The following is a 10743-nucleotide window of genomic DNA, read 5'->3' on the forward strand; positions in this document are numbered from 1 at the left end:
TCAGGTAGTGCAGTAGGTGAGCTGAGGTTCAGAGGTCTGCGGTCGGTCGGTGGGGTTGGGAGGGTTTGGTCTCTCTGCTGGCGATGAATGGATGGATCTGTCGGCGGTGGCGGCCCGTATGTGGTTCAGAGATCTGCGCAACAGGGGCCGTGATGTGTTTCTGGAACTCTTGGAGGCCAGGCTGGTCTCCAGCACTCTTCTGTTGGCGTGCTGCAGAGACAGACGGCACAGGAGTGTCTGCAGGAACGCCGAGCGGAACTGGCGCGAGGACAGGTTATACAGCAGCGGGTTCAGCACCGAGCTCAGGTAGAAGAAGCTGTCGGCCACCGGATGGAGCTTCACGTAGCTGCGCAGGTAACTCGCCGTCCACGCAGACTTGGGCACGGCCGCGGTCATCAGCCGGCGGATCTGATTGGGCATCCAGCACACGAGCAGAGCGCAGACGATCAGCACTGATGAGAACACAGTCATGTGTGAGAGGAGAACATTACATACAGAACACAAAATAACTACTTACATTACAGTTGTGGTCAGAATTATTGGAACCCTTGGTAAATATGATCAAAGAAGACTGTGAAAATTAACCTGCTTTGTTAATCCTTTTGATCTTTTATTTAAAAAATTCACAAAAAGCTAACCTTTCATTGGATAATAAGAATTTAAAATGGGGGGAAATATCATTATGAAATAAATGTTTTTCTCAAACACACATTGGACACAATTATTGGCATCCCTAGAAATTCTTAAGAGTAAAATATCTCTGAAGTATACTCCCATTCATATTCACAATTTTTCTGATGTGCAGCAAAAGATAATTGAGCTTCACAAATTAGTGAAGTGGCTTTAAGAAAAGAGCTAGAGCAGTGAAAATCCCCATTTCCACCATCAGGGCAATAATTAAGAATTTCCAATCAACAGAAAATGTAATGAAACTGCCTGGAAGAGGACGTGTGTCTATATCGTCCTAATGCACGGTGAGAAGGAGAGTTTGAGTGGCTAAAGACTCTTCAAGGATCACAGCTGGAGAATTGCAGAAAATAGTTGAGTCTCGGGGTCAGAAAACCTTTAAAAAAAATTGTCAAACAGCCCCTACATCAGCACGTGTTGTTTGGGAGGATTTCAAGAAAAATTCTCCTAGCTCATCCAAAAACAAACTCCAGCATATTCAGTTATCAGACAGGACTGGCACTTCAAATGGGACTGGCTTCTATGGTCAGATGAAACTAAAAAATGAGCTTTTTAGCAGCAAACACTCAAGATGGCTTTGGTGAACACAGGGATAAAAAGTACCCCATGTGTTCAATGAAATATACTGCTGTATTTGTGATGTTGTGGGCCTATATTTCTGCTGGAGGTCCTGGACATCTTGTTCAGACACATGGCATCATGGATTCTATCAAATACCAACAGATAAAAAATCAATAAGTGACTGATTCTATTAGAAATCTTATAATGGGCCGTGTTTGGATCTTCCAACCGTACAATAATCCAAACACAAACCTCAAAAACAACACAAAAATGGGTCACTGAGCACAAAACCAAGCTTCTGCTGGCCATTCCAGTCCTCTGACCTGAACCCTGTAGAAAATGAGTGAGGTGAACTGAAGAGAAGAAGCACCAACATGGAGCTGTGAATCTGAAGGATCTGGAGTGATTCTGGATGAAGGAATGGTCTCTGATCTCTTGTCAGGTGTTCTCTAACCTCATCAGGCATTATAGGAGAACATTTAGAGCTGTTAAACTGACAAATGGAGGTTTCAAAAAGTATTGAATAAAAAGGTGCCAATAATTGTGTCCAACGTGTGTTTGAGAAAAACATTTATTTCATAATGATATTTCCCCCCATTTTAAATTCTTATTATCCAATGAAAGGTTAGATTTTTGTGATTTTTTTAAATAAAAGATCAAAAGGATTAACAATGCAGGTTAATTTTCACAGTCTTCTTTGATCATATTTACCAAGGGTTCCAATAATTCTGACCACAACTGTATATTTGATTTTAGAATTCAGACCATACTGAAAATGATGAGGCTTAAGATGTATTTTTCCTTGCAGTTCTGCTTGTTCGGTCCAGTGTTTCTCATGTACTGACAGATTGGACAGAAGTGGACGTGCATCAACTGTACTGAGTACTGTATGTTGTGACTGTCATTCACTCTGCAGTAGTTCTGAAATTCGTTCAAGGGTCCATCTGATAATTATATGCAGTTTTTATATGCAGTTTTATAAAAAAAATAGAAATCATATAAATGTATTGCATCAAATCCTTGGTATTTAGTGAGAATCCAGAACACATTAGGTACAAAATTATCTAGTTTAAATGTGTTTACCCTGTTTGCATGTGCACTTACACTGTTGTTCAAAAGTTTGGGATCAGTTAGATTTATATTGTTTTTAAAGAAGTCTCTTCTTCTCACCAAGGCAGCATTTATTTGTTCAAAAATACAGAGGAAAAAAAACAGTGATATTGTGAAATATTATTGGAATTTCTTATATTGGCTTCATATTTTAATGTACTTTAAAATATAATTTATTTCTGCGACGCAGCGCTGATTTTTTTTTTTGCATCAATTCTCCAGTCTTCAGTGTCACATGATCCTTCAGAAAACATTCTAATATGCTGATTTATAATTAAAGTTGGAAAAAGTTTTTGCTGCTTAATATTTTTTTGGAACCTGTTATACTTTGATTCTTATGATGAATAAAAAGTAAACAGCATTTATTCAAAATAGAAATCTTTTCTTACAATATAAGTCTTTACTATCACTTTTTATACATTTAACACATCCTTACTGAATAAAAGCATTAATATCTTAAAAACAAAGAAAAGAAGGAGAAAACTTACTGGTCTATGATTAGTGAAAGGTAGTGTATGTTTCCAATTAATCCGTCAAATATGTAGCTTTTGTTTGGGACCCTAATTTCTCAGCGAGCTGGTCATGGCTGAAGATGAGGCGGGGATCTCTGGGTTAGAAATGTCTGTCTGAGTTCAGTGTGAATGTTTGAGTGTTGTTGCGTAAGATCACGTGACTGGAGCGCTGAGATTTCTACGCAGCTCATTTCTACAGATACCCAGAAGGAAGAAAAGTGTACTTCCATAACGTACTAAAAGTGCTCTATTTTCACGCACTAATTATGTACTTAATATACTAAAAATTACTCTTTAGTACTTCTTAAGATAATCTTAAGAACATCTAAGTGTACTCAACTGTGCTATTTTGGGACACCATATGAATTAAAACGTGCTCTTAACATAACATCAGTCTGTTTAAAAAATGCATTTAGATACCACTTGTAGTACACTTGAACCCACTGGTGTATGAAATATGGGTTCAAGTGTACTACAAGTGGTAACTAACTGTTGCCTTGTCCAAATACCCACACTTGCTCTCTTGAGCACGTGCACAAGACTGTCCCAGGTCTTAAAAACACTAAAGCGCAGTGCCCTCAATACACACCCACACTATCTCCAATACTGCTCCGGAGCACTATTCCAGGCTTAGTGTATCCCATCATGCATCATGTTTTGGAATAAATCGTAAGATTTTTGCCGAGATTTCGTGAGAGGTCATGGAAACCTAAATATTAATATAATAATTAGATATTATAATTTGGTAGAAAAACAAAGTGTTGCACAACATTTGCTACTGCTTTTTATCACTTAATCAGAAGCACCACAAATTAAAATGATGTCATGTTATAGGGACTACTGAACAGACATTTAGAAGTTGATTTTAAAATGCAAAGTATTTAAAATTAAAATAAAGCTATGTAAATGCTTGCATTTTTACGACACTATAAGTGTGTCCCATCAGGTGATGAAAAGCTCTACACACTTGTGTTCTTCATCCTCACTTGAGCACTTGGCCCAAATACAGGAAATACGTCATTTAAGTGGTCAAGTGCTCAAGTGTAGGTATTTGGACGCATTTTTTTTACAGAGAAAGTATATTAAAACATTTTAGTTCATATTCATGGTGTAGCACAGTTGAGTACACTTAGATGCTCTTAAGATTATCTTAAGTACTAAAGTTTTTTTTCCCTGAGTACTGCATTCAATGGTTTCTGAAGTATCTCAGAGGACTTTATAGTGAAGTGAGTGAAGTGACATTCAGCCAAGTATGGTGACCCATACTCGGAATTCGTGCTCTGCATTTAACCCATCCAACGTGCACACACACAGCAGTGAACACACACACACACAGCAGTGAACACACACACACACACACACCGTGAACACACACCCGGAGCAGTGGGCATTTATGCTGCGGCGCCCGGGGAGCAGTTGGGGGTTCGGTGCCTTGCTCAAGGGCACCTCAGTCGTGGTATTGATGGTGGAGGCGACAGAGAAGAGGTGTTGAGGAGGTTTGGGTGGATGTTTGTGTAAGGTTGAGTTAGAGTAAAGGTGAGCCTTTTCAGGAGAGGAGAGGAGTGTGAGATAAGGAACGGATTGTGATTGTGTCCTACCGAGGAAGAGGATGGTCTGCTTGCGGGCCGCTTTCAGCCGGGCGCTCTCATGTTTGGGAACACCGTGTGTGGCTCCGTTGGCCCCGGATTCCTGGGGTCCCATCGGGGCCCGGAGAACAGCAATCATGGCTCTGCACGTGAAGGCCACGCCGCCCAGAATGAGCAGATAGAGAAGGAAGGCGGTGAAGATGCTGGTGCGGTACATGACCCAGTGCTGGCTCAGATTAGTGCAGAAGGTCAGGTTCTGTGCGGGCCCCTGCAGGCCCTCAAGGGCCAGTCCCTCGGTGCCTGTGGCCACGAGCAGCGGCAGAGCCACGAGCGCCGAGCAGACCCAGGCCCCCAGCAGCAGCGCCGTGGAGCGCCGGCCCGACAGCGCTTTATAGCGGAATGGGTGGCAGATAGCCAGGTAGCGCTCGAAGCTCAGCGAGGCGATGTTGAGGATCGTGGCGTAGCTGCAGGCCTCGAACAGAAAGCTGTAGATCCTGCAGGCGGTGTCTGCAGACGAGGATGAGAAGGGGAACCAGATGGCACTGTAGAGCTCCACGGGCATCCCGATGAGCAGCACCAGCAGATCAGAGCAGGCCAGGCTCAGCATGTGGTCCGTCACGCTCTTCTGCAGGTATCCGCTCCGCTGCAGCCGCTGGGACACGTGGATGGTCGCACTGTTTCCCACGATGCCCAGCACGAGGATAAGGCTGTAGAGCACCGTGAGGAAGATCTTCACCTCGTTACTCGGCTCCAGTGTTTTCCAGAGGCTCTGCACTTCCTCGTTCTCCTCCATGATGCCGGCCACTCTCTTATTGACTTTAGTGCTGCTTATCTGTGCTGTTAATCATCAAACTCACAGAGCACAGAATCACGGCGTTCCTCTTGAAGCAGAGAGTCTGTGAACGCTTCATGATGAAGATCAGAGCTCTCAGCTCAGTCTGAGTGATGCGTTAGACGTGAATCTTCCTCGGCTCATGTTTGAGGTTCTGCTGCCAGGTAATGATTGGAGTTTGATCACGGAGGCGGTGCGAGTTACTGCCGTGATCTGAGCCGAGCGTCGCCAGTTGAGAGGGAACTATTAGTCATGTGATGCTTTACAGTACGAGGGTGTGTCCTGTGTGTGTGTGTGTTTACACAAGTTACAGCCACAGTACATACTTTAGAGTGTTTCAGAGCGATGACTCACCTATAAATGATCATTCTGTCTTCATTTACTCTCCCTCGTGTCGCTCCACACCTGTGTGAGTTTCTGTCTTCTCTTGAACACTAAAGAAGATATTTTGAAGAATGCTGACATTGTGTCACTTCTATTTTCTCTACAGAAAAATTATATCGTGCAACCAAAAAGTTTAGGAAAATGTTGCTTCATCCAACAATAACGGTGGCTGTGAATAGCACTGATAATTGTTCTGATGAGTTTATCCTCACAGTCGCAGCAGTGAGTCTTCATTATCGCTCGCTCACATGAGCTGCTGGATTTTGGGTGTTAAACTACATCATGACCAATATATCTGCTTTTTGGTGAAACCATATTCATCAGATTGCTCATCGATGCAAACAGCAGTTAAAGTTAACAGGCTGTGTAATTGCTTTATGTCTGTTATTGTAGGTCTCAGTTGAGCACAAATGCAGATAAACACAAGAGCTGTAAAACACAGATTACTGTGACGTGTGAGCACTAACCGGCTGCTTAAACAGCTACGATTATATTAGTGTTATCCCCAATGTTTCTGACCAGGGTTCAGGACAGAAGAACATACAGATTTAAACTAACACATATTAAAATGTATATGTAAATATGCTTTATTTGTTCTTGATGTTGTTGAAAATAATTTTCATCTTTGATAATAAAAAAAGAAAAGTAAAACAACATTAAACACAAATCTAAGCTGGACAATAAAGTGACCCGTCCTGATTAAACTATGACATGTAAAGCTAGTTAATTCAGAAACTGGGTCTGAGTCTGTGTGCGAATCTCTGGATCAGATCTCAAATCTTTGACAAGCTCTGATGAACCATGAGGCTCATTCACCCCATGACACAAAATATAAGAATGAAATATTTAGTTTTATGAAAATAAAGCCTAGTTTGGAGATGATCTGGCTGCTCTAAATTGTAATGATGAGTAATATCTCCACACACTGACGATGGATGAATGGATGTAAGAGTGTTTGGGTAGGAAAGGTCACCTAGAGAAAACCAGATGATCTATTAGCAACAACTGCCAACGCTGGAGAAACAGGACTGTCCACTTCAACCCTCCGGTCAGGGTGGACACGGGCCTAATAAGGAGTTAAACATGTGGTTTAGTGTAAACAGAGGATCTCTGGAACCTTTATCAAAGTGAGGCATGTGAAGGAGTTCTTGTATGTCTGGCTTCTGCTGGAACGGATGGAGACCTCTGATCTCAAGCTGCAGCGTAAAGACTGTCAACTATGTCGTACTGAATTGCGGAGATATAAACAGTTTTTCCCCATTTTTGTGTGAAGTATTTTTTGGGTGTAATAACTAGCTAATACTATAACTAATATAACTAATACTATAATAACTAGAGTGCATTAGCATCAGCAATTCATCGTTACTGTCTTTACAGTTACTACAGCCTACAGTTTGCTAGCTAGCTATGCCCTCTTCATGTAAATGCATTTATAAACATGTATGGCTACTGATGGAGGTGCGGCAGTGGGCGTGGCCTAATGGTTAGAGAGTCGGACTCGTAATCCAAAGGTTGCGGGTTTGAGTCTCGGGCTGGCAGGGATTGTAGGTGGGGGGAGTGAATGTCCAGCGCTCTCTCCACCCTCAATACCACGACTGAGGTGCCCTTGAGCAAGACACCGAACCCCCAACTGCTCCCCGGACGCCGCAGCATAAATGCCCACTGCTCCGTGTGTGTGTTCACGGTGTGTGTGTGTTCACTGCTGTGTGTGTGTTCACTGTGTGTGTGTGTTCACTGCTGTGTGTGTGTGTTCACGACGTGTGTGTGTTCACTGCTGTGTGTGTGTTCACTGTGTGTGTGTGTGTGTGTGTGTGTGTGTGTGTTCACGGTGTGTGTGTGTTCACTGCTGTGTGTGTGTTCACTGTGTGTGTGTGTGTGTGTGTGTTCACTGCTGTGTGTTTGTTCACTGTGTGTGTGTGTGTGTGTGTGTGTGTGTGTTCACTGTGTGTGTGTGTGTGTGTGTGTTCACTGCTGTGTGTGTGCACGGTGTGTGTGTGTGTGTTCGTTCACTGCTATGTGTGTGCACGGTGTGTGTGTGTGTGTGTGTTCAATGCTGTGTGTGTGTGTTCACGGTGTGTGTGTGTTCACTGCTGTGTGTGTGTGTGTGTGTGTGTGTGTTCACTGCTGTGTGTGTGTGCACGTTGGATGGGTTAAATGCAGAGCACGAATTCCGAGTATGGGTCACCACACTTGGCAGTATGTCACTTCACTTCACTTCAGCTGCACCAGCGGGCACGCCCCCAGCGTATGAGACAGAGCGCATTTAGGCCACGCCCACACCAGGGGGCGGGGGGGATTCAATCCAACCCTCTCCATTGACTTTGTATTGCGGGAAGCTGACTCCTTGTCATTTCTGACTTATACAAAAAACAGAACAATGTCTAAAAGCTGCTGTGTGACGAGGTACACAAGCTAAAAAACCCAGAACTACGTTTATATAAGCTGTCGACCCAAAAAAATGAGCGTTTAAGGATCATAGTTGTAGATGTCAGGGTATTTCACAATGGGCCATTAAGTTGGATCTTTTTATTACATTACATTACATTTAGCAGATGCTTTTATCCAAAGCAACTTAAAAATGAGGACATTGATCATGAGGTCATTTCTGAAATAAAAGGAAGGTAAGGAAAAAGGGAGCTGGCATAGAATCAGAATGAGCTTTATTGCCAGGTATGTTTACACATACAAGGAATGTGTTGTAGTGACAGAAGCTCCACAGCGCAACAGAAAGACAGCAACAGGACAGGACACAGGTAATAAAGAATAAAAATAAAAAATAAAAATAAAATAAATAATGTACAAATATACAAAAATGGACAATGTGCCAAATAGCACAAACACAATATACAACATAGACAATTCAGTATGTACAGGTATGTTAGGTGCAAATTTGAAATGCAATAAGTATGTATGTAAAATAAAATAAAAATTATGATAGTGTTGTGTGTTTCATGTTTATTGTTAAGAGTTCAAGTGTTCATGAGATGGATTGCCTGAGGGAAGAAACTGTTCCTGTGTCTGGTCGTTCTGGTTCTCAGAGCTCTTTAGCGTCGACCAGACGGTAACAGTTCAAAGAGGGAGTGTGCTGGATATGAGGGGTCCAGAGTGATTTTACCAGTCCTTTTGCTCACTCTGGATGAGTACAGTTCTTGGAGAGTGGGGAGGGTTGTACCAATGATTCGCTCAGCAGTCCGGACTACCCTCCGTAGTCTTCTGAGCTCAGATTTGGTAGCTGAGCTGAACCAGACAGTTATTGAAGTGCAGAGGATGGATTCAATGATGGCGGAGTAGAACTGTTCCAGCAGCTCCTGTAGCAGGCTGAATAAGACCAATAAAACAATAAAATGTAATTTCTCAATATATCTCCTCCTCTCAGGTTCACATCGGTTGGTGAAATAATCTTTTGACATGATTAAAATAATGAATGTTTCCTGTCTCAGACTAATATGACACGATGCGCTCTAGTTTTGAATTCCTAAATGCTCGTTTTTTAGGGTCGACAGCTTATATAAACATAGTTCTGGGTTTACTGCACATCTCGTCACACAGCAGCTTTTAGACATTGTTCTGTTTTTTGTTATAAGTCAGAAATGACAAGGAGGCAGCTTCCAGCAATACAGAGTCAATGGAGAGGGTTGGATTGCCCCCCTCCCTCTCGGTGGGCGTGGTTTTCAGATTATGACGTGTGTCGCTCTGTCTGTATACTGATCATTCTTTCAAGATTATTATTTTATTTAGGTTGTTTTTTTATTTTTATTGGCTGGGTGGTTAGTAACACATTTTCTGTGGTGTGACAAACTCAGAACATGTTTGTTACTTTAACAAGAACAAACTAAATCACACACAGCACAAGTGTTCCCTGCTAAAAAAACTAAACAATAGAAGCCCAATAGAAACCATCACAGAAATTCCAATGGTTTCCATTAAAATACCATTATAAGCTTTTTCCAGTAAAACATTACAAAATTCCTTCGTAGTGTGTTTTGGGTATTTTTCCAATAGGATTTAACATCCCTCCAATAGAATCCATCACATACCAGTAGACAACATTATAGTTTCATTAAAACCAATACAATTCCCATCATAACCATTAAATCCATTACATTTCCTATTGTGTTTTGGGCAGGGTCCTGGTCATAAAACTAATCAGTTCAGCATGAGCTCCATCTGCTGCCAGATACATATTTACACATTTACTCTGATGCAATGAGATATTCATGTTCATTTCATGTTATTTAACAAACTCAAAAAATCTTTCTATGAGGATGTTCGTTCACCCAAACAGCTTGTTAATGTCCTACTGACTATTTTAACCCTGCTGCTTCACGTAGAATGATTGACAGCTGAGCAGGTCAGTAATGTCTTCTCTCATGATACTTAATTTATTTCTCAATCAAAATTACAATTTAATTTGACATGCATGCTTTTCATTCAAATTTATACAAACATACAAATTTGCTGAAGTGTCAGCACTCTTTACATATAACATTCGTTTCGTGTGTGTGTGTGTGTGTGTGTTTATGTGGTTTACGAGGACACAAATGTGTATAATGACATGGGTATGACAGAGGTATTACAATATGAAGGTGGTTTATGAGGACACTGCCTATGTCCCCGTAATTCAAAAGGCTTTAAAAACATACTAAATGGTGTTTTTTTGAAAATCTAAAAATGCACAAAGTCTCCTGTGAGGGCTAAGTTTAGGTGTAGGGTTGGTGTAGGGCAATAGCACACACAGTTTGTTCAGTATAAAAACCATTACGACTATGGAGAGTCCCCATAAACCACAAAAACCAACATGTGTGTGTGTGTGTGTGTGTGTTTGAGAGTGTGTGTGTGTTTGAGAGTGTGTGTGTGTGTGTGTGTGTGCGTGCGCTTATGCTTTGAAAATAAGCAAAACAATCATGTCATTCTCTGTAGTTCTGTAATGTGAGCAGCCACGTGTTTGAGCAGCCCCGCCCACAAGCAGCACCGCCCCGCCCGCTCGTGGCCGCTTTAGGGTGCGCGCTTGAATGCGGAAGTGGACAAACGCTTCCCTTGGCGCTTCCGGGTTCCGCCTCGCGCACAAACT

General features: G+C 42.0%; 2 protein-coding genes across 2 annotated transcripts in view; one reads left to right on the plus strand and one right to left on the minus strand.

The window, feature by feature from the left end:
* Positions 1 to 5249, minus strand: LOC306877472 (G-protein coupled receptor 39-like; the record flags this gene model as incomplete). The annotated part of the gene is made up of 2 exons (XM_079429238.1): positions 1 to 452; positions 4469 to 5249. 2 exons carry the CDS (start codon positions 5247 to 5249, stop codon positions 1 to 3), a joined length of 1233 nt encoding a protein of 410 aa, XP_079285364.1.
* Positions 5250 to 10659: 5410 nt separating this feature from the next.
* actr3 (actin related protein 3) overlaps positions 10660 to 10743 on the plus strand; it is an 11200-nt gene continuing 11116 nt past the window's right edge. Inside the window, exon 1 of the mRNA XM_079428618.1 lies at positions 10660 to 10743. This exon is cut by the window's right edge and continues 95 nt beyond it. The gene's annotated coding sequence lies outside the window, so the exon portion shown is untranslated.

This window comes from Barbus barbus (assembly GCF_936440315.1).
Source record: "Barbus barbus genome assembly, chromosome: 11".
NCBI classification, from domain to species: Eukaryota; Metazoa; Chordata; class Actinopteri; order Cypriniformes; family Cyprinidae; genus Barbus; species Barbus barbus.